Here is a 25,187-nt window from a genome sequence, read left to right on the forward strand (position 1 = left end):
TGCTGCTGCAATTTTGATTGGGATTGCATTGAATGTGCAGATTGCTTTGTGTAATATTGACATTTTAACAATATTTATTCTTCCAATTCATGAGCACAGAATGTTTTTCCATTTTTTTGTATCATCTTCAATTTCCTTCATAAGCTTTCTATAGTTTTCAGCATACAGATCTTTTGCATCTTTGGTTAGGTTTATTCCTAGGTATTTCATGATTCTTGGTACAATTGTGAAACTCCACACCCGAAAAACAAATAATCCAGTGAAGAAATGGGCAGAAGACATGAATAGACACTTCTCTAAAGAAGACATCCAGATGGCCAACAGACACTTGAAAAGATGCTTGTCACTCCTCATCAGGGAAGTGCAAATCAAAACCACACTGAGATATCACCTCATGCCAGTCAGAGTGGCTAAAATGAACAAATCAGGAGACTATAGATGCTGGAGAGGATGTGGAGAAACGGGAACCTTCTTGCACTGTTAGTGGGAATGCAAACTGGTGCAACCACTCTGGAAAACACTGTGGAGGTTCCTCAAAAAATTAAAAATAGATCCTATGACCCAGCAATAGCACTTCTAGGAATTTATCCAAGGGATACAGGAGTGCTGATGCATATGGGCACTTGTACCCCAATGTTTATAGCAGCACTCTCAAAATAGCCAAATTATGGAAAGAGCCTAAATGTCCATCAACTGATGAATGGATAAAGAAATTGTGGTTTATATGTACAATGGAATACTACTTGGCAATGAGAAAGAATGAAATATGGCCTTTTGTAGCAACGTGGATGGAACTGGACAGTGTTATGCTAAGTGAAATAAGTCATACAGAGAAAGACAGATACCATATGTCTTCACTTTTATGTGGATCCTGAGAAACTTAACAGAAGACCGTGGGGGAGGGGAAGGGGGAAAAAAGTTACAGAGAGGGAGAGGCAAACCATAAGAGACTCTTAAAAACTGAGAATAAACAGGGTTGATGGGGGTTGGGAGGGAGGGGAAAGTGGGTGATGGGCATTGAGGAGGGCACCTGTTGAGATGAGCACTGGGTGTTGTATGGAAACCAATATGACAATAAATTTCATATTAAAAATTTTTTTAAAGAATAAAAAGGCCAGGGTTTTCCCCTTGGAGCACAAAGCCCCGGTGTTCATGATCACATCCTGACTCTTGCACATCCTTGTGGAACAAGAACTTATAAATCTGTATGTGCATTTGAGTGGCATCATGGTATTTATCTTCATCTAATCCCCACAGATACTTAAAAGTCTCAGGGGATGAAAGTTTAGTTTGGTCTTTTAAACCTTATAGAAGTCTCATTAAAATAAATCCTTACCCATTCTTATTTTCATGAATAAAATACACATAAGCTCTATAAACAGTGGAATGGAAAGCAAACTCATGCTTTGTACATTAGTAGGAATTCACAAATATTAGAACTGTATTACACTTACAGATGTAGATGAAATGAGTAGATGAAATGAGTGGCTAGTTTTATGTTGTACTTTGATGGGGATGTCAAGTTCCCACCATTAAAGTTTCAGTCTGCCATGGCATTGCGTGAACTTGCTACCTGCCCGATTTGTGCATCATCAGTATTCTCACACAATGATATGGGGGCATCGTACTTTAAAGAAATTCTTGGGGTGCCTGGGTGGCTCAGTCGGTTGAGCATCCTACTCTTGATTTTAGCTTAGGTCATGATCCCAGGGTTGTGGGATCAAGCCCCACATGAGACTCCAACCTGAGCATGAAGCCTGCTTAGTATTCTCTCTCCCTGTCCCTCTGCCCCTCTCCCCTGCTTGCACTAAATAAGTAAATATTTAAAAAATTTATTTGGGAGAAGAAGAAGAGCTGAAGGAATAAACTCTCTCGATGAGTGAGAACTATTACTCCCTAGAGAAATGTCTTAAGCTCAAAGATACCTTGGGAAAGGATGTGTGCAAATTAGTTCTTGGCCCTGTTTTATTGTCAAGATAGATGATATCCATCTTTTTCTTCTCATTAGTTACATCCTTGTTAGGAAACTGCTCTTACTGGGAGAAAAAAAAAAGGCGAATGAAGAGCAAACCACAGAACCTAAAACCAACATCCCAGGACTGGTACTGAACCATCCTGTGGTTTTGGTCAGCCCCAAGTCAAATATGTTGAGGTTTTTAAATGATCAACTTTCTCCAGTTGTAAGGGACTATGTGGTAAGCCACAAGCCACGGCCCAGCCCCACTTCTCTGATTGGCTTGTTTCTCTGGGTCATGTTAAAGAGGAGACAGAAAGCAAATTATTCTGAGCAGGTTCCAAGTACATCCAAACAAAAGACCTTCTCTTTTTTTTCTTTAAAAAAAAATATTCTGGGGGCACCTGGGTGGCTCAGTCGGGTAAGCATCCGACTTTGGTTCAGGTCATGATCTCACAGTTCATGAGTTCAAGCCCCTCATCGGGCTCTGTGCTGACAGCTCAGAGCCTGGAGCCTGCTTCAGATTCTGTGTCTCCCTTTCTCTCTGCCCCTGCCCTGCTCACACCCTGTCTCTGTCTCTCAAAAAGTGAATAAACGTTAAAAAAAATTTTTTTTACTTCTGTTTCTTTGAGTATAAGTATGTTTGTAGTTTATAGAAGTTATACCTTGCATTTTGGGGGGGAGGGGGCCTTTGGATCATTCAGAAGTTCCTTAACTGTAGGCTTGCTGGGGGTAAACTCCTTCAGTTTTTCGTTTATCAGAACATGTTTTTATTTCAACTTCCATCTTGCAATTCTAGGTTGACAGTTATTTTCTTCCGGCATTTTGACACTTCAGCATCTTCCAGCTCCTTGTGCTGTTGTTGAAAAGCCTGCCCATGGTCTAAAGTCAAATTTGCAGTGATCTGTCTTTTCTATGCGTTCAAGATCTTCTCACATTTGTTTGGCTGAATCTGTGAAAGATCTGAGGGCTTTACTTGAGGATGCTTTCCTCCAAGGAGGATTTGTTGCTTCTTCCGGGATGTAAGAGCAGCGCTGACCCAGAAACACTCCTGCTCCCCTGCATCCCCAGACTTAATTGTACAGTTTCAGATTCTGCTCTCTGATGGAGCCTCGGCCCGGGGCCCAGTCTCCCCTGAAGTGTGAGGCTGCACTTGCTGTCAGGATGACACCAGCTTCTGAGTGGGATTCCCTTCTCTAGCTTTATGGCATTTGGGGTTTGGGGGTTTTAAGAACTTGCTTTTGTTTTATTCTGGCCCTGGTGATTTTCCTTATTCCTATGAGCACACAAAAGTTAGAATACTATTTCCTCTAGATGATTGTAGTGGGAAAGCACCCCGGTACACCCCAGTAGTCAGCCAAACTACTGGTAACTCTTCTAGACTCTTCTAGACAGAGCTTCTGGTGCTGCTCTAGCCCAGCCTTTCCCAGCCTTCCTTTCATTCCACTTGCTCCTGTACCTCCCCCAATCATGGACCCTCCTGGACATGAAATGAACTGTGCCTGGGGCTTCTGACAATAACCTGCTTCAACCAGGAGTTAAATGCTGCTTTTCTAGAGAAGAGTGACTTTCTGTCTTGCTGCCCTATTAAAAAAATCTATGTTAAATGAAATTTGTATGTTTAAAAGAATTTACAATTAAATACTATAATAACTAAAGATAATGTGGGGAAGTAAAAGATGCCCCATCAGGAGATGAATATTTTACTTATAGAGAGTCAATCAGGGAGTTCTCTACCTCAATTTTCTCATTGATAAAGTGCCCTAGCCACCTCAGAAAGTTATCAAATACTGTAATATAGTGATTCAATTAACCTGTAGTGTAGTTTCTTGATAGAACTTTCTCTGACTTTAAGTACCATCTATGATTTTTATAAAGCAAATGTACTATGTAGCTGCAGAAACTGAGCCATATAGTCTCTGTGAAGAAACGATTTTTTTTTTAAATAACTTCATAGATTCTCCCACTCCTAGTGATGTCTGAACAAGAGACATATTATAGGAGAGCCTTCTCTAATGTTCCTTGCAAGAATGCTATAGAACAACCACTGGTCAAGTGGCCTAACAAGACTTGAGGCTCAGTTGCTAAAGCATCTTTTTGAAAACAACCTGGAACCACATTCATGCTCCTTGGACATGCTTTATTATTAAAAAAGAGATATGTACAGACTATTGCCAAGGAACCTGATCTTATAACTCAGGTTATATTTGATGTTTTCAGAACAGAATTTTCTCTCTTAATTCCTGGGGATCTTAACTTGCTATCAATAAAACAGAGCTTTAATTTTTTTTTTAACTAAAATAAATACCAGTATTCTCTCTTCTTGCCTGTTACACATAACTGATCATTGGTTTTCCAAAATTAAATTTCCAGAATCCTAGGAAGAATGGACCACTTAAATAAACTGAATTTTTTTTATTAAATGAGATATAAATTAGACTACCTTTCTCTATCAATGCTTGTTGTTTTAAAATTTTAAAAAAAACATGCTAAAATATATTGTTTTACTTTTGGTTTGAGTCGAGTTTCACAGCCAAATGATTTTCAATAACAATTATATTTTAATCTTTCATTGAACCCAGAAAGCTACCTAATTACATGAATGTCTATTTCACCAAGTGGATCAGCCAGCTGAAAAAATTGAGCAGAAAAGGGAAAAATCCCAATCACTTTTGTTTTATGAACTATGATAAATCCTTATTTGACTATTCACTAGACAAAATATATTGAGAAAGAGATTTCATAAAGACAGCTTCTATTAAAAAAGATAGCATTAGATACTTACTATGCAAGTCCAGTGTATATCTGCTTTTGGTATTTATCCTGAGGAGCTAAATGTGCAGTTTCTGATAAGGATGTTTTCTCACTTCAGCTGTCATATCAACATTCTGCATGCCAGACGACTAGGGAAAATTTTTAAAAAGTGTATTCTCCAATGTATAATCCCTTTTAAACTTTGGGCTCTTAAAAAAGCATCTCAAAGGTTGTTTTTTAATCTGATTATTGAAAGAGTTTATTGCTTTTCCCCATTTTTTGTGTATATCCTGAAGGCTAAAAAGTCTCCCTAATCAACAGAGTGTCTCATTGTGTTCCTGTGAACTTTCTGTGTTGTAGGCACTTACCTCTCTATTTAGTTGGGGAGGGCCTCTCTCTAACACTTCTTGATAGCCCTGTCTCTGACACTCTGGGAACCAGCCTCTCCTTCCTGACTTGGCTCACAGAACTCTTCCAAGCATGGAGTTCACAGGACTGAAGTGGGAGGGAACATCATGAAGGAATAAATTTCAAACCACAGGCTGGAACTGGAGCTTGGCTGGCTTCCCCAGCAAATGACAATCCCCCAGGATAGCTATCCACACCTAGAAATTACTGCCCTCTGCCTTTGTAAACATGTTTTATTTCCATCAATCCCTCCAGCTCTAACCTTTATTTTTAGGTTCCCAGAATAAAAAAAAAAAAAAAAACAGTCAATTTGCTACTACCTGATAATTCTAAAACTTGTGCTATTGAAAAATCATCCTAAAACATTTTGTGAGTTAGTGCCCTTCTGAGCAAAACCTATGAAGTCAATTTAGGAATCTTCTTCACTTTCTGACAAGCTGTGTGTATACATGAAACACACATTCATCGATATCAACTTATATTTATATCAATGCACATTGGCAAGAAGGCAGTGGGCATTGGTGTTAGCCTGTATATATGCATATACCATAGCCACAAATAAGAAAGACACCTGCAAAACTAGAATGTCCAGTTCAGAATCTCACTGTCATATCCCCATAGTGTGGTGAGAAATATTTATTCTTTTCAAAAAGTGCTTATTTAATATATTGAGTAATGTTACAGTCTTTATTCTACCTAAATCTGGTCTGCCTAAGTCATTTAAATTACTGTAACTACTTTTTACTCTTTTAGCTCTAAACCTGTTGTGTTGATATTTTTTTTTAATACTGCAGAAAAATATACTGACTTGAACTCTTGGTGGGAATTATAAAATGGTACAACGGCTATGGAAGTAGAGAGGTTCCTCAAAGAATTAGAAATAGAACTGCTATATGGTCCAGCAATCCCATTTCTGGGGATATATCCAAAGAAGTTGGAAGGAATTGAAAAGATATTTGTACACCCTTGTTCATAGCAACATTATTCACAGTAGCCAAGGTGAAGCAATCCAAGTATTCATGGACAAATGGATGGATAAACAAAATGTGATTTATATGTACAATGGAGTATTACCCAGCCTTAAAAAAGAAGAAAATTGGGGCACCTGGGTGGCTCAGTCAGTTAAGCATCCGACTTCGGCTCAGGTCATGATCTTGCAATTCGTGGGTTCGAGCCCCGTGTTGGGCTCTGTGCTGACAGCTCAGAGCCTGGAGCATGCTTCGGATCCTGTGTCTCCCCTCTCTCTGCTCCTTCCCCACTTGCACTGTGTGTGTGTGTGTCTCTCAAAAATAAATAAACATTAAAAAAGAGAAGAAGAAAATCCTATCACATGCTACACCATGGATAAAACCTTGAAGACATGGTGCTAGAGGAAATAAGACAGTCACAAAAAAGAGATAAATACTGTGTAATTCCACTTACATGAAGTACTTAGAGTTGAAAATTCGTGGTGGTTGCTGGAGACTGAGAGGGGAGGGGAAAATGGGGAGTTGCTATTTAATGGGTATAGAGTGTCAGTTTTGTAAGATGAAAAAATTCTAAATATTTCAGAATAATGTGAATAAACAACACTATTGATATGTACACTTAAAAATGGTTAAGATGGTAAATTTTAGGTTATTTTTATTTTACCACAATAAAAAATTGCACTAATTCCCAGAAATCCTGCTCCTAAGTATGTCCTCAAGAGAAATAAAATTATATACCCATTCAAAGACCTGTACTAGAATATTTATAGCAATATTATTCAGAAGAGCTAAAAATGGAAAACAACCCAAATTATCAAGTGGTAAGTAGAAAAATAAATTGTGGCATAGTCATACAACGGAGAATACTATTCAGTAATAAAAAGGAAAAACAAAAACCTGATGAATCTCAAAAACATTGTGCTAAATGAGAGAAATCAGACACAAAAGAGTAAGAACTGTATATTTCATTTATATGAAATTCTCATAAAGGCAAGTAAATCTGTAGTGACAGAAAACAGATTAGTGGTTTCTAGGGCTGGGAGACAGGGAAGAAGAAGGATTGCCACAGGTATATGTCATCTTTTATGGGTGGATAAAAATGTTCTGTATTATGCTTGTGGTAATGGCTACATGACTGTATACATTTGTCAAAACTCATCAAATGGTACGTTTAAATTTGTGAATGTTAATGTATGTAAATCATTACAATAAAATTTAAAACACAGTGCATCTAAACTGAAATCTTCCAATCAATCCTGTACTTCTTCTAAAATAACTAGTAATTTTGTGGCTGCATTTTGGTGCCATGCAAGGAACTCTAGTCAGGGCGTGAAGAGTCGGATTACGTAGACAGTACTCTGTAGCTCTGTGGCTATGGGAAGGGGAGAGACAGGAAGACATCTGTACCACGACCATGGCATGGACTCTCTGATCCTAATTTCTCTGCATTTCAGTGTTCCCATCTGTAACATGAACGAATTAAGCTAAACCAAGCCTAGTATTTTATGATCCTTCAGTTTATTTAGCCCCTAATTTAACAGAACTTATTCAGTATGTACCCTATTTAAAGACCACTAACTGTGAAATAACTGTTCTGAAAGCCTTCTAAGTACAATATTAATAACTATGACTGTCAGAGATAAGTGTGATTTATAATTCAGATAGCATTGTGCTCCATGCCGTTACCTAAAAATAGTTTGAAGAACCAGTGGGGAACAGGTTTCCTACTTGGAATTCCATTTCTTCTCACCTTCTCTGTTCATCTCATACTCCTACAGGTTCTGCCTCAGGCTCCATTCCTTCAACTGCATTATCTTTCTCTGACTACGTCTCCCGTCCAGAAGATGGCGCCAGCATCCTCCACTTTGACAAGGATGAGGCTGAGAAAAGCTGCCGGGTCTTGATCATCGATGACTCCCTCTATGAAGACGAGGAATCCTTCAGTGTTTCACTGAGCCTGCCAGTGGGAGGGCGACTGGGAGCCCAGTTCCCCACCACCAAGGTGGTTATCCTGGCTGATCCTAATGATGGTAAGTCCATTTCCTGCTTTCAACTCTTTTTTTTTTTTCCTAGGTAACCTGCATGATTCTTTTTTTTTTTTTCAACTTTAGCTAATTAACATATAGTGCAGTATTGGGTTCGAGAGTAGAATTCAGTGGTTCATCATGTCACATACCCAATGCTCATCACAATAGTGCCCTTTTTAATACCCATCACCCAGCTAGCCCATCTTCCACCCACCCCTCTCTGTCAACCCTGTTTGTTCTCTATCATTGAGTCTCTTGTGGTTTGTTTCCCTCTCTTCTCTCCACCCCCTTTCCCATATGTTCATTTGTTTTGTCTCTTAAGTTCCACATGAGTGAAATATTTTGTATCCGTCTTTCTCTGACTGACTTATTTCACTTAGCATAAATAGATCTATGTCATTGCAAATGGCAAGATTTCATTCTTTTTGATGGCTTAGTAATATTCCATTGTGCATATGTGTGTGTGTGTGCGTGTGTGTGTACCACATCTTCTTTATCCATTCATCAGTTGATGAACATTTGGGCTCTCTCCATAGTTTGGCTATTGTTGATAGTGCTGCTATAAACATTGGGATGTATGTACCCCTTCAAATCTGTACTTTTGTATCCTTTGGATGAATACCCAAAGATGCAATTGCTGGATCATAGAGTATTTATATTTTTAGTTTTTTGAGGAACCTCCATACTGTTCTCCAGAGTGGCTGCTCCAGTTTGCATTCCCACCAACAATGCAAGAGGGTTCCCCTTTCTTCTCATCCTTGCCCATATCTGTTTTTTCTTGTGTTGTTAATTTTAGCCATTCTGACAGATGTGAGGTGATAGCTCATCATAGTTTTGATTTGTATTTCCCTGATGATGAGTGATGTTGAGTGTCTTTACATGTGTCTGTTAGCCATCTAGATGTCTTCTTTGGAAAATCTATTCATGTTTTCTGCCTATTTCTTAATTGGATGTTTGTTTTTCAGGTGTTGAGTTTGGTAAGTTCTTTACAGATTTTGGATACTAATCTTTTATCAGATATGTTCTTTGCAAATATCTTCTCCCATCTTGTAGGCTCCCTTTTACTTTTATTAACTCTTGGCAATAACTGCCTTATTATTACATTGTGCTTCAACAGTTGAGAGATAAATCTATTTGATGTTCCTTTCTCCAAAGACTGTGAGTGGCTTGTCAAATACATAGATATCACCAACCCCAAGAACAAAAAAATAATTCAGGGAGGTAAAATATTTGTGTATGAATTTATTAAAAAAAACAGCCTAAGGATGTGACCCAAGACTTAGAAAGAAGCCAAGAAGAGGACCAAAGTTAAGTATCTGATTCTCCAACCTGGACTGCCCACAGTGACCCTCATCTTAGCAGCATAAGGGGGCTTGCTCATAACAATAAGTACATGATTCTTCAAATGGTACAAGGGTACCATGGAGCTCCCATGTCTAGGCATCCAGACTTTTCTTCCTACCCTATGTGACAAAATATTTGGCTCTAGTTCCAGGGTATCCCAGCTGAAATTTGGCCAGAGAAGAAGGGGTCTCCTCACTCCTCAACACCAACCCCATGCCCCAGATATGATACAAAGTATCAAGCCCAATATTATTTTCCTAGGTCTCAATTGCCCTTTCTACAAGAGGCACTTTCAAGAGAAAATGTTGATAAAGCCAGGAGCAGGATCAGACTATCTCATTACCAGTCTCAGACTGCTTCATCTCTCAAACATGCTTCTGTCAGGATTTGAGCGTCCGTGAGTTGCTGTGTTCAGATCTAGGCAAGATTAGATGGCATTCTGAGGCTGGGCATTACCACCTCTCCAGGTGACATTGGTCAGGTCAGGCTATCTGGAGCTCAGTTTCCCAATCCATAAAGTAAGGAGGTTTAAATGTGTTATCTCTAGGGACGCTTCCAACTCTAGAATTTGATGTTTCTTTTTTTTTTCCAAAGTATGTATGTATGTATGTATGTATGCATTGAGAAAGAGAGTGTGAGTGCATATGAACAGGAGAGGGGCAGAGAGAGAGGGGGAAAGAGAATCTCAAGCAGGCTCCATGCTATCAACACAGAGTCCGATGCAGGGCTTAATATCATGAACCCGTGAGAGCATGACCTGAGCCAAAATCAAGAGTTGGATGCTTAACCAACTGAGCCCCCCAGGCGCCCCTAGAATTTGACGGTTCTTGAAGTCCTTCTTAAGGCTTTAGTTAATCATTATTCATACCTATAAAATGAAATACTCTATAGAATATTTGAGTATTTTTTAAATGTTGTCATGAACTTAAAAATTTGTGTTAAAATATTGCTCCTAAAAAGTCAGGTAAAACGGCTAATCACTGTATTTGAATGGCCTTCTGATTCAGGCTACCCATTTTGTTTTCTGTTTCTCCAAGGCTTCCTCCAGATAAATAAATTCCTATTGTTTGACTCATGCTATTTTTTCTACTTGGGTTCTAGGAGATCCCCCAAAATAATGTCTGTACACTGTATAGTTTTTCATGCTGTAACATTTTCTAAGCATATAATGAGTTATACTTTGATAAGGTAGTACATTGCAATTTTACCCACACATTTAGGAAGAAATTTTTCTTAAAAATCATCCTGAAAAACTAAAGCAAAAGTAAAGAATAAGATTGTCCAACCTTCAATGATTCTCTTTTTTTTCCCAGTGAGAAGTATATTTCTTACAACCTCTTTCCCTAACACTTTTTAAGAGTTTATCAAAACACCAGAGTGTCCTGCAAAACTGCAAATACCAGAGATGAGCATAAATGATCCAACAGACATCAGAGCTAAGCAAGAAATTTCACAGGGCTCAGAATGGACTATGACTTTGTTGGTGTGCTCAAAAGTGAGTTTACTCTTGGACCCACCTTATGGAAGAGCTTGGACCGAGCTTCCTAACCCAAATCTCAGTGTTTGTGTGTACAGTAAGAAATGAATAACTGTCAAAGGGGTGGACATTCAAGTCCATTGGTCAATATGGTAGGCTGAATAATGGCCCTCAAATAAGTCCATGTCCTAATCCCTCAAAGAGAAATACATCCCTCAAAGAGAAATACTTTCTCTTTGAGTCCTGACATATCCCCACTTACTTTTTACTTTAAAACCTTAGTAGTTTCAAAATGTTGTTTTTTTATTTTTGAGAGAGCGCAAGTGGAGGGTGAGCAGATAGAGGGGGTGACAGAAGATCTAAAGTGGTCTCTGTGCTGACAACAGTGAGTCCGATGTGGGGCTTGAACTCACAACTCATGAACTGCTAGATCATGACCTGAGCTGAAGTCAGACGCTCAACTGAGCCATCCAGGTACCCCTAAAAACCTTAGTAGTTTTAAATCTTACCATGTTTAGAATGGAGAAATGGTGTCACTCTCCAATGCTAAATATAAAAAGAAAGGGAAAAAATAGAACAAAAAGGAAGAAAATTAACACAAAATCCAGTATATGATACAGTTGTTAACTTACAGTATTGTTTGAAATTATTTTAGTAGATTAAGTAATTAAGTCATTCAAGAAACATTTATAGTGACCTACTGTGCACTTAGCACAGGACCACAAAGTCAAATAAGGTCTTTCTCTTGCCTTCCTGTCACATCTGACTTGATCTCTACTTAGACTTCTCAAAATCATGACATCTTTGAATGCGGAAACAGTCATGTACAGAAATAATGGAAGATTTTTAGTTTGGTATAAACAATCTCAATCGCTACATACTTTTCTGAGCAAGTCACTGTTAGTAATGGATGAATCCAGGAAACTTGCATTCAGATCCTTTAACATTTATTGACGACGGAGCACTTTGCTAAGCTTAGAAAACCCCAGTACCCACTCATTAAAGGAGACTACATGGGCAACGACCTTATAAGCAGGAAATTGTTTGATGTGCATCTTAGCAATGCCATCAAGCCACAGAACCACCTCTATCTAGCCTGGGCAAAGACTGTCGGGAGTCCTGGACTCTCAAGGTCCATGGTCAGAATACTCTTCCTTTTAACATGGCTGGAAATGGGCAGCCCATTCTTTCTTCTGGCTGCTTTCTCTTTTCTAGGTCCCACACAGAGCAAACTTCATAAAGCAATTTTGCTACAGATGTGACCATACTAATCTAGCCCCACTCTGCTGAGGCTGCACAGTCACGTTCCCTGTAGCCCCAGATGGACTGTACTGAGTAAGTGCCCTAAAACATCCCAATTCCACGGTCAGAATTAATGATATTTCAGCAAAGGTATTCTGTAAAATTCTAAGGTGTGACTTCCCCCCCTTTCAGGTCCCAGCGGTGGCGCTCAGGTAACAACTGCCCCTGAATGACTGCTATGGGTGCTTCTTCCACTTTAGTCACTAGACTAAAGGTATTCAGAGATTTTGCCATTCATGATGCTACTGGTTCCTTTGAATGGTACCATTTTAGCTTCTCCTTGAGAAATAGCCATAGTGATTATTAGTGTGCCTACCACGTGATTATAATCTTTTGGAATACTGATGTTAAATGACAATTCCTCTAATTCAGTTTTTAAGCACTAAACTTTTATCAAACTCTAATGTGTAGTCTATCTCAGGCAGTAATATAGTTGTCATTTCAGTCAGGAATAACAAGTGTCTTACAAAATTGACGATTTGGGAAAATATTGAGCAAAGTGCACACTCATTTTCCAGGGTTAGGATTTTGTGTGTAATTTGCCATAGTCTGGGCACTTGTTAAGAACCAATAATGCTTTCTTTGTTCAGACATGTCGAGTCCATCATCTTGTAGCAGAAGTAGGTTTTCATTTAAGCCAACTATCCAGCAATCTAAAGACGTGGCCAAGCCAGTTGAAGGAAAACTTTTTTTTTTTTCTAATTAGAATTGGAATGCAATGGGTTTTTTTGTTTGGTTGGTTTGAGTTGTTTTAGATAATTTTTTTAATTGAAATATAGTTGGCACATAATGTTACATTAGTTTCAGGGGTAAAACATAGTGATGGTCAAGTCTATATGTTATGATGTGCCCACCACAAGGGTAGCCACCATGTGTCACCATACAACGCTATTACAATACCAATGACTGTATTCCCTGTGCTGTACCTTTTAAGGGATGAAATGTTGTTATTCTATTTAGCTAGATTCTGAGAAGTGTTTTGCCTCCTTAAACAGAGATCAAATATCCCCTCGTCAGATGGGTCACCTACAGGAATACCTTTGTAAAGACAACTACCATGGAGTAACGCTAAGAAAAGAAATCATTCAGGAGCAGAGGCAACTGAACCATCCGAGATCCTGGCCCTGCACTCCCACAGAATCCCTTATAAAAAACAGCAACTGATGAGGGCAGATACCACAGAGTATGGCCAATAAGTATTAGCTAAATGAATGCGTGGTAGGCTTCAGACCCTAACTTCCACTGGCCCTGTACCAGGGGCAGGAGGAAACTGAGGACACTTTTTTTTTTTAATGTTTATCTATTTTGAGGGAGAAAGAGACAGAGTGTGAGTGGGGGAGGGGCAGATAGAGAGGGAGACACAGAATCCAAAGCAAGTTCTAGGCTCCAAGCTGTCAGCACAGAGCCCGATGTGGGGCTTGAACCCACCAACTGTGAGATCATGACCTGAGCGGAAGTCAGACGCTTAACCGACTGAGCCACCCAGAAGCCCCCTGAGGACACTTATTAATTAGCAAATTGTGTCTGTTTTATATTTAAACACTTATAGCAGGTTCCTGTTTTCTACTTAGGATGTTTCTTTCAGTTTTTATGATGTGATTTGAAAACTTGTAATCTGCTACAAAGAAAAAATTGATGTCCAGTTTCATAGAGGGCTGTTAGTTTTGTCCTGAGGCAATAAGATTTGTATAACATGCATAAAATTTGCCTATAAAGATTGCCACATAGATTAGTATCTTTATCATTGAATGGGTATTGAACAGAATGATGACAGATTTAAGAAAACATTGTAAAGAAAAATTGTGTAAAGAAATTGCATATAAACAAAGTGTCATTTTGGTGAAATCAGCACATCCAACCTTTTTGTTATGTGGTTAATACTGTTGCAAGACCAAGATAAAGTTCAACACATAAATGGTTTTAAAGCCTGAAAGACCTTTTTCTGTGCTGTAAAACTAGGAAACCATTCAGAAGAAAGAGTATCACTGTGCTGTATAGGGTTGTTCATATTACAATACAATTGCCACAGGCTTCATAAATAGAAAAAATTATTTCAGTTATTTTTTTTAAGTTTTTTTATTTATTTTGAGAGAAAAAGAGAGAGAGTGAGAGAGAGAGAATCCCAAGCAGACTCCCCACCATCAGCACAGAGCCCAATGTGGATCTTGAACCCACAAACCATGAGGACATGACCTGAAATCATGAGTCAGATGCTCAACCAACTGCTGAAATCAAGAGTCAGATGCTCAACCAACTGAGCCACCCAAACACCCCACTGTTTTTATTCTTAAACTTGGGTGCCATAGTTCACTTTTTGCAGCTTAAAGTTTCGTAAGATGTATTTTTTTGTTTTGCACTGATTGCCGCTGTTGTCTTGCACATATCTTTCTGGAAATGCTTACTACATTTGACGTTGTGACCACTCATTTTTCTCAAAACTCTCTGCTCTTGATACTCCTGGTTCCCCCTTTCTTGCCACCAATCCGTTTTTTCATTCATCTGTCTGTCTGTCCTTCCTTTTTCTTTCTTTCTTTTCTTTTTTTTTTTTTTTGTTTCTCTTTTGCACTTTTTCCCCTCTGCCAGTTTCCCTAAAGGTTGATTCCCCCACTACAATTCTCTTTATTCATCCATATTGGATGATTATATCATCTATACAGGATGGACTCCAACTTGTGTGCCTAACACCCTCAAATCTTATCTCGAGCCCTGATTCTTGAACTCCAGATTCACACATTAAACCTTTCTAGACCTGTCTACTTGGATATCCCATCAGATGTCATCATCTTGCCCTCTGTTACTCCTATATTCCCAACTAAGTTATCGACAGTTCCACTCCCACACCCCCAGGGCATCCTAGAAGCTGCCTACATCCAACCACTGGGTGCTTCTCAGGACACTTACCCCATTCATCTCCCCCTTCAACCTTAATACTAGTATGTACTTAAACCATGCTCATGTGTCACCTGGATAATTGCAGTAGCTTCCTACTTGGTAACATTAACTCTTCCTTCAATCTGTAGCTCACACTGAAGTTAGACAGATGTACAGAAAACAACAACAAAAAACAACCACCTTTCCACTGCTTAAAATCGGTTCCCATGTTCTATAGAGTCTAAAAAGTAAAGACTCATTTACTTCAAATTGATCCAAGTCCCTGCAGTATCTGGCTTCTACCTTCCTCTCTAATGCATTCCCAACATCCCTTTACTCTCATCTCATATATCACTAGGAAACAAAGGCTTGTATTTCTCCCCAGACACTAGGCTTCTTCAGGCTTATATGCCTTTTTCTGTATTAGCCACTCTGTTTGGAACATTCCTCCCAGCTTTCCCATTGGTCCATTCTCCTTCATCCTCAGATCCAGCACAGCTTTATTCCTCCCAGGACTCCTCCTTTGAGCCTTGAGGTTGTGCCTTCTCTTGTCCAAGCACGCAGGGGTCAGCTATTAAAACTGGTGTGGCTGCCCTCTTATACCAAAAATACCTTGAGGGCAAAAAATACCTACTCCTCTATATCCCCATTAGCTACCACAGTGCTTAGAGCACAGAGGGGATGTTCAGTAGGTGTTTAACTGAACAAAACAAAATTGAATTTGACTTCGTGAGGCCTGATATTAAAGAACTCATATTGACTCATAGGCATCACCTCTTTCTTTCCTAAGAATTCAGAAATCATTTTAAATAAACTGTTTGAGAATTTTTCTAGAGATTAAGCTTACCAGTTTGCTTCTGGATTTTATTTTCTCTGCTGAGGCAACTGAAAAGACATTTTCCTACCTTCCATCTTTTGACATCTATCCTGTTCTGAGTGGTTTCTCAATATTTACCAATAGTGCTTCTGTCACTTCCTCTGAAAGTCCTTTCTGGATCTTGTCAAGAAATTTCTCTGAATCTGGACATTGAATTCCACTGAATTACATGACGGTCATATCTCTTTTAAGCGCTTCACTTCCCAACTTGTCATACTCCTTTTCCCTATTTCTGTTTAAAGGACATTCTCTTTGAAAGGAGATAAAAACACATCTATGGCTGTGGAATCAATTTAACGTAAGTGTGCTGGGGTCACAACCATCATTTTCTTTGAAAGGAGATAAAAACGCATCTACGGCTGTGGAATCAATTTAACGTTAAGTGTGATGGGGTCATGCTCTCATAATTGCCTACCCTTAAGGATTACTGCCATCACCTCAGTTCTTTAGACAGACCTAGGACAAAGATAACTGGAGACACTGCTGGGCAACACAGAGGCGGTCTTTTTTCCATTTCAACAAATCTCCTGATGCGCCATACACAGAGCATCTCGGAGGGTTTCATTATTTTTCTTCCAAGTAGCACTATCCTCCTCTTACATCTTACATCTGACTATATTCCTAGAGGCTTGGCACATTTTTTTTTCTGCATAGCGACATATGTGACCCAAGTATGTTTTCTCTTTCTTACCTCTTGACCTTCCCTATACGTAATACAGAATAAGTTCTGTGCTAAAATATCAGATCACTTTGTCCCAACCTAAAAAAAAAAAACAAAAACAAAAAAAAACCCTTTGTAATAAGTTCAAAATATAACAGAAGTGAGTTAAAATTATTTTTTTGACAAATTCTTCAGTACTTGTAATACACCAGCCTCTGTGTCACTGAGGGTACGCTTGGACTACAGTCCCTGACCCTGAGAAGTGTGTAAGGTTGTCATAAAAACACAGAATAGCGTGTTAGCTTGGCAGCTTTAACATTTTAACTTTTTATAGAGGTCATAAATCAAGAGAAGGAGTTCTTTTTTAATTTTTTTTAACATTTATTTCTTTTTGAGAGACAGAGAGAGAGCACAAGCAGGGGAGGGGCATAGAGAGAAACACCGAATCTGAAGCAGGCTCCAGGCTCTGAGCTGTCAGTACAGAGCCCGATGCGGGGCTCAAATTCACAAACTGTGAGATCGTGACCTGAGCCAAAGTTGGATGCTTAACGGATTGAGCCACCCAGGCATCTTAAGAGAAAGAGTTCTAAGGAGACCGTTTGGGAAGTAATGTGTGTCATGTACAATATGGAGGACACAACGAATTGATGTTTGGCTCTACCTGGAAAATCACAATGTAGGAGTCAAGCTGGTCGGGTGCTCTGATGGATGAGCAAAAAAGAGGGGCTGCATCAGGATTAGACAGTATTCCTTGAGTTTGTCAAGGCAACAGTTGCAGAAAGGTTGCCATGGACCAAATGTGAGCCAGGCACACAGGGGAGAGAGCCAGAATGAACTCGTCTTAGGTCTTGTCTGCAGGCGCCATCTAGAGGGGTGAACAAGCCTAAGCAGAAGCACTGCCAATGCTAAAGGACTGAGGAATGATTAAGTGACCCACAAGAGTAGAGATGCATCATCCTCACCAAGGGAACAGCAAATGAGAAATACACAACTACGGGAGTGAGGGCTCTCTAGAGAACACACAAAAGTGCCCGTGAGAAAGAGAATCAGTTTTCTTCCATCGTCTAAGACCAGAGCATGTGATCACCATGATGATAGCCACTAAGAAAAAACTTCCCTGCTCCTTTTGCCTTTCCTCCCTCTGTCCTGTCCCAAGCTTGGAAGTATCTGAAATATTCATCGGCAGCAATGGGGAGATGGCTTGAAAGGTCTAGGCAAGAAGAAAAGACAGAATGCCCCCCCCTCTTCTGTGAGCGCAGTCCTCCCATCTACGGTGAGCCCATAGCAAGGGTGCCCCACCCCTCAGGCACAGAGCTACTCAGAACATTAGGAAGCATGGGGTAAAGAATGCCGAATTTCTTGAGTAAGTTATATATGGCTTCCCAGAGCAGATAACTCTTAATCACATTCTTAAAGAATGAGTAGAAATGTGTGAAATCGGATATTTGGGAAGAGAGTTCCAGCTCAGGAAAAATCACCAGCAACAATGAAGGCCCAGAAACACACAGTGTGTTGGGTATGCAGTGAGCTGTTTAGTGCAACAGGGCACAGGGCCAGTTGTGGTGCCCAGTGATTCCAGAAAAATGGACTCCAGTCAGATAAGGAGAGGTCTTGTATGCCATGTTAAAACTTTGAGTAAAACTTTCCTCAGCATTAAGAAATCTACTAAAATACATCCTGAGTAAATAATGCTTATTAAATTTGATTTCCACCTTCCAAAATTTTAAATTTAATCCAGATATGCTCCCGTGTTGCGTTATGCTTGCAAAGATGTCACCTCTATAATGTTAACTTTCCATTTACTCTCTCTGGGGTCATTCCTCCATGGTGAAGCTGCTTCTTGGTGTTTACATTCTTTTCTTGCCTCCAGATTTCACAGTCTACACAACATTCATTTTAAAACCTTTCCATGACAGCTAGTATAGCTGTCTGGTATAACAGCTAGCTAAACCTGTGTAAGCTTTAAATAGTCAGCTAAGTTCATGGGCTACTTTTTAAAACACCGAGAACAAGATATAACTAGGTATACCCATAAAAGTCCTAACTTTCTCATTGTCAAACTTTTCCTCCCTTCAGGAGATACAGGCTACCCTTCTACCTGCCCCCCAAAGTCTGATTTCCACTTTGGCTTCCTCAACCTACTCTACCTAGGGACCCCCTTCTCTGCCTCCAGTGGAGCATTTCTGACATCTCAGCTCATGGGATCCTGCCACCCCCTAGAATTTCTGTCTATCCCTGTGATCAACAAGTGTTATGAAAAAAGGAACAGCAGCAGTCCTCAAATTCAGAACCCTGGCTAGACTGTCCCTCAACATAAAAAGCACTTTCTCCTGAGAAAAAGCCTTGTAAATTCCCCACCATCTTTTCCCAAACAGTAACTGACTTGCCTGAGTTACAGCTAATTGACCAATTTTCCCCAACAGAGAAATTTCTTTGTATGACAGAAATCTCTTGAAACAGAAAAGTGAGTATAATTCTAGCTGATCTTATCTCACTGCACCTCCTGGAGTCAAATTTGTGGCATGTGATTCTGACATGGATGTGTGTGTGTGTGTGTGTGTGTGTGTGTGTTGTTTTTTCCTTCTCCAGTCTGTGGGATCTGTCAAGTCTGATGATTGTGACAAACATCCAGGGTCACAGGGCCAATGAGATAGTTGGCCTGGTGGGTTGAAGTATTCTTAATTTGTCCTTTGGTGCCTCCCTAGAGCCTACCCTGCACTTTGGGAATGCTGAGTATCATGTCGATGAAAGTGCTGGCTCCTTAGAGATCTGTGTCTGGAGGACAGGCCCTGACCTTTCACAAGCATCATCTGTCACTGTGCGCTCCAGGAAGACAGAGCCAGCATCAGCAGAAGGTGAGAGGGCCATTTTTAAAAAAATGTGTCATGGGGTTCCTGGGTGGTTCATTTGGTTGAGCATCTGACTCTTGATTTCGGTGCAGGTCATATCTCATGGTTCATGAGTTCTAGCCTCGCATGGTTCATGAGTTTCAGCTATCAGCACAGAGCCTGCTTGGGATTCTCTGTCTCCGTCTCTCTCTGTCCCCTCCCTCTCATGCTCTCTCTTTCAAAAATAAATAAATAAACATTTTTTTTAATAAAAAATATATCATTATCAAGATATATGTATAGGGTGGAGACTAGTCTGTTAAGTGTAGTATGCCTGGTCTTTGTTAATGGACCCTGATTTTAAGTTTCTCCTACCTGAGCACATAGATGGTCTGTGTATGTAATGACTTTTGCTGTTTATAAAACAGACTTTATGATCCATTCATTACCCATTGGATTGTCATAGACCAAAATTAATTTTCCGAAGTTCAGAATATTTGTAGATACTACAAGCTGTTCGTAACAGTATTTCAGACCAAAATACTTCTTTAATGGCTGAACCAGGCCCATCTCCTGGGGAAACCCAGGTACTGTTAGACCCTAGAAGGATAGGAGGTTTGCACTCTGACTCAGGCATTTTCCTTGGCTTAAGCATCGTGTCTTCATGGCCCACTCACCTTTGCCCCTCTTGATACGGACAATTAAGGCCTGGCTGACAGTGGAGCTAGACAGTTCTGGATACTACCTGCTCTGGCAAGCCTGTCGGCTGCTTTACCAAAAAATAAAACAAACAAACAAAAACCCAAAACACAGAATAATTCAACAGGAAAAGAAAGGGAAATTTCCATCTACAATGATATCCACATTTTCTCATTTGTCATCTGGGACCTTTTAGTCTCCTGGGTCATGGACAATCAGTTAGTTCAGGATATCCAAGGCACATGAGAATATTTTAAGATAAAAGCACAAATCTTGCAAATAAAACCCAGCAATATTAAAGTCTACACTAACTAATGAGGCATCAAGAGAATAAAATCTATATTGACCTCTCAAATTGTAAACCCAGTTTCAACATGTACCCATAAACAGGAATATAAAGAAGGAAAATAAAGACAGATTTAGAGCACGGTGCTTGCTCTTGGAAGAATTCACATGTTATAACTCTCCAGTGATTATATCATAGCACATGATACATGAAACCAGTAATGATCCTTACAAGGTTTTTTAGTGGGTTTTTGTTTTTTTCTTCTTGCTTTTTTTTCTTTTCTCTTCTTTCTTTTTCTTAATTTACAGAGGTCATTTTTCACTCTCTATGTGTTTGTGGAAACAAAAATAAATAGACTAATTGGCTTATTGGGCTATTTTGCTTGTGGTTGGGAAAATAAAATTCGAATTCATTTAGATAAATCCCTTTGCATACAAGTAATGACCCTTCTGCTAGCTCTCAGGTGGGGATGGACTAATAGAAATAATGCATCTGTGGAGCACCTGGGTGGCTAAGTCAGTTGAACGTCCAACTTCACCTCCGGTCATGATCTCACAGTTCATGGGTTTGAGCCCCACGTCGGGCTCTGTGCTGACAGCTCAGAGCCAGGAGCCTGCTTTGAATTCTGTGTCTCCCTTTCTCTCTGCTCCTCCCCTGCTGTGCTCTATCTCTCTCTGTCTCTCAAAAATAAGTAGATGTTAAAAAAAATTTTTTTTAAAGTAATGCTTCTGCTCAGCTTGGTTAATTAACAATAATAATTATGCATACATAGTTATACTATATCATTATAACTTGTTACATAAATAATAATTATAATTTCTTTGTACTAGATGCCTACTATTTGCCAGACTCCATGCTAGAATCTTTGCTTTATTATCTCTAATCTTCACAACAACCTTGTAAAAGAGCAATAATTACCCCATTTTGCAGTTAAAGAAACTGAGACTCAGAGAGTTTCAGTAGTTGGTACAAGTAAGCAATAAACTCAAGACCTGAACCAAAGTGTAAGAGATCCAAAAGTCTCTTTTCCTTACTCTCCTGCCCTGGTATTTTTCAGCATAATCTTGCTTTGCCTTTCTTAAATGTAATTATTTAATGGCTTTTTTAAAAAATATCTTTGCAACAATCTCAAACTTAACAGAAAAGTGACAAGTACAGGAAAAGCAGGGTTTTTTTTTCCTGAACCATTGAGAGTAGGTTGCCAATAAACTTGGAACCATCTCTCTGAAAACTTAGATTGCCATTCCTACAAAGATATTTTCCTTTATGACCACAATGCAAGCATAAAATCAGGAAATTAACTTGATAAAATTACTGCAATTTAATCCAAACACCTCATTCAAGATCCACCAGGTCTGATGTTTCCTTATAATTAGATTCAGGCTCTGCATCTTTGGCAGGAAAGTTGCAGAGATGACACTGTGTTGTCACTGGAGCCAATCAAACGGCACACCATTTCCATTTATCCTATTAATGGTGGTGTTCACTTTGATCACTTGGTAGTGGTATCTTCCAGGTCTCCCCACTGTGAAGTTATTTTTCTTCCTTTGCAATTAATAATTATTTTATGGAGAGATACCTTGAGACAATATAAATATTCTGTTCCTCGATTTATTAATATATTCATATTACCTAGGGTTCTCTATTGTATTCTATTGGTTATAATTTACTGCTGTCTTTACATTTGATGACTTTTTTAAATAAGTAGCAAAGAAATTATATGATTAGGTGCACTAACTTACAAAATAATAATGCAGAAAGTGGCACCAACTCCATGACTTAGTAAAATTGAGCAGAATGTGATAAGGTTAACCAAATATCTAGCAAAGGTGAATGAGTGAAACCTAATGAAAATTAAATTCCTGATAGTTATCTTAACAATAAAAATTAAAAAAATAAATTCTTCACTACAAATTGAAGTTGCCTTCAGAGAACCTTCAGTCTATCAGTGGGATTTTTGTGGAAGTACTTAAAAAGTGATGTGCCTGGTCTCAACATGGAGAACACTGATGAGGATGGCCCATGCTCATGGATGAGAGACTATCATGGCATTCAGTAGAATATGGAAACTTTCTCTTTCTGGGGGTTGAGCCCACAAAATATGATTCTGAAATTGCTGTGCATATAGGAGAATGTGATTATTCCCTGAAGAAAATTTTTCTTTGAAGGAAAACTTGTGAAAGTGAATCCTACAGTCTCACTCTTGACCTTTCCTTTCCCACTAGCTGGAATAGATTATGTTGGCATCAGCCGAAATCTGGGCTTTGCACCAGGAGTGCATATGCAGATATTCCAAGTGACAATCCTTGATGACCTGGGACAACCCATCTTGGAGGGTCCAGAGAGGTTTGAATTAGTTCTCCAGATGCCAGTGGGTGCAGTGCTTGGAGAACCAAATAAAACCACCATTTTCATCAATGACACCATCACTGACTGTAAGCAGAGTACTTGTAGTTCCTTTGATTGAAAGACTTTAAAGACTTAACAGCCAAAATATGTCTCCTAACAACAGAATGAAACTGTACTGTATTAACAGCTTAGCAACTCTGGAATATCAATGATATTGTACTGTTATTGATGTTATATGTATGCTGGTGATATACACAAATATAGCTTATGTGACTGTATGGATACAGAGATGTGCACATATACAGAGAGAGGACTGAGCCCACAAAAGATTAGACTGTGTTCTTGTTTTCCTTTTCCTATTTTCTTTTACTTTGTTTCTAAAGCTTGTGAAAAACATTGTCATCAATTAAATCAAAAGTTAAGAACAAAAGGGTCGGCTTCTCTTTGCCAATTGATGCTCAACATGAAGCACCTTTCACCCACATACATACTGTCACCCTCTTTCAGTTTTTCAGGTTATCGTGATAAGAGTGCCCTAACTGAAATTTGCCCATGCGCTGAAAGCTCCTTTTTGCGAATTGCTCAATTTTCCTCCACAAGTCCTTTTATCAGAGCCACTTAGGTAGGAAAATCCTTTCATCACCTCTCCCTTCTTTTACAAATGCCTTTATAAAAGATGATTTTAAAAAAGCAATAAAATGATTTTTTTAATGCAAGTATCAAAAAAGAGAAGAAAGAAAAGTTGAAGAGTTGCATAATCCCCAAACTGCCCAATTAGTTCTTAAAGAAGTTTAAAGTTGGCAATATAAATTACCGACAGCATGCCTTAGCTAATACCCCATAAATCCGAGTTTCCCAACTATTTTGAAAAACACATCTTCGTTCCCGTCATATCTTTTAGGTATTTCTTTGACAAACGCTTTTTAAATCTGTTTCAGACATGACTTAACCTATTTGCAAGCCAACATTGCACATAACAACTGTTCCAAAAAACAAAACAAAACAAAACAAAACATTTCAAGAAGCCTTCCCCACAGATAGTGAAGGGGACGAGAAGGCCCTTGGCTGCCACGTGATCTACATATTTAGGTAGAGAAGTCCCTGTCATCAACCTGGGTTTTGCTTCCTTACTAGACAACGTCAGCTTCTCCAACCAGAGAGGAGATTTTTCCAAGCTACCTTGTAACTCTTGACCTCACTTCTCCTTAAAATGAGAAATTTGGACTTGATTTCCAGTTCTAATTCCTGTCTGAGTACTTATCTATCAACAGAAAATCACTCTCCCTCATCTTATAATTTGCCCAGTTACCAGGATCAAAAATCTTTTAAACTCAGTTCAATTCAACAGACATTTATTGGGCTTCTCCAATGTGTCAAAAAGATATGAACCCTTCATAAATGTTTTTTTAAGTAATGAAAAAACTATGTATTGGCCAGGATAACTCTTAGGTACACCCAACAGTCCCCAAGTGAAGCAACCATCCTAAACTTCCCATTGAGCACCTCTGTGCCCATGATAAGTCCACATTGTCAGCCTTATAGAGAAAGCCACAGAGGATTCTAGTTTGAACCTGAAATTAATCCCGGTCTTCCAGTGTTTTTCAGCCATTCTCTCTCCCTCTTCCCCCCACCCTTCTCTCTCTCATTCTGTCCTTGGTGAAGGAACTACATTGAGAAGAATGCAGTGTTTATGCATGCATCATTTTTGTTGGGTAACATTAACAACAGTGCTTTCTGTGAGGTCAGTCTGTTCGATTCATAATTTCCTCCCAGGAAGACATGCCTGGAAGCAAAATGACTTTTTTTAGGCTTCTAGGATTTAACCTGGTGTATTCTATACAACTTTAGTTGTACTAAATGAATGTACATGCTGAATGAAGGTGATCTAACAGTCTAAAACAGTGAAAAATGCCCAATTTCCTACCAAGAATGGACTGACACACTATGGAAAATTGGACTCATTTTCATTCCTCACATATTCTTTCCTCATGCTAACATTTTTAGGGAATAAAAAGTATGTACATATTTTTCTCATTAATTCTTAATGGAGATATACCAGCTGCATCCAGGATGTTGCTGCTACTGCATAAAACTATACGTGGAAAAGTGTTGTATATTTTATTCTAGTATCCAGAGTCCAGTTTAAGGAGCCCAATTTACAGGAGCGCTGCCTGAAAAAGACAAGCAGCCAAGCGCAGTCATTTTACTGGAGCAGAGGAGACACCAGCTGTCAGTCCATACACTGCTGTACCCACCAGGTTTCAGCCCAGTTGATGATGGACCATGAGGAGCAGCCCAACACTGATGACTCCACAATCCATTTTCTACCAGGTAAGCATTCTGCAAATTTTTTGCCATGAGGCACCACAATGTTGTACCTCC

At 39.2% G+C, this 25,187-nt stretch overlaps 1 protein-coding gene across 1 annotated transcript in view; it reads left to right on the forward strand.

Annotated features, from left to right (window-relative positions):
- FREM3 (FRAS1 related extracellular matrix 3) overlaps positions 1–23,000 on the forward strand; it is an 86,145-nt gene extending 63,145 nt beyond the window's left edge. Inside the window, exons 6-8 of the mRNA XM_030313003.1 lie at positions 7,863–8,114; positions 19,349–19,498; positions 22,682–23,000. Of these exons, the coding sequence (XP_030168863.1) occupies positions 7,863–8,114; positions 19,349–19,498; positions 22,682–22,923 (644 nt within the window). The 3' untranslated portion in view covers positions 22,924–23,000. The remainder of the gene's footprint in view (positions 1–7,862; positions 8,115–19,348; positions 19,499–22,681) is intronic.
- The last annotated feature ends 2,187 nt before the right edge of the window (positions 23,001–25,187 follow it).

This window comes from Lynx canadensis, chromosome B1, assembly GCF_007474595.2.
Source record: "Lynx canadensis isolate LIC74 chromosome B1, mLynCan4.pri.v2, whole genome shotgun sequence".
Taxonomy (NCBI): Eukaryota; Metazoa; Chordata; class Mammalia; order Carnivora; family Felidae; genus Lynx; species Lynx canadensis.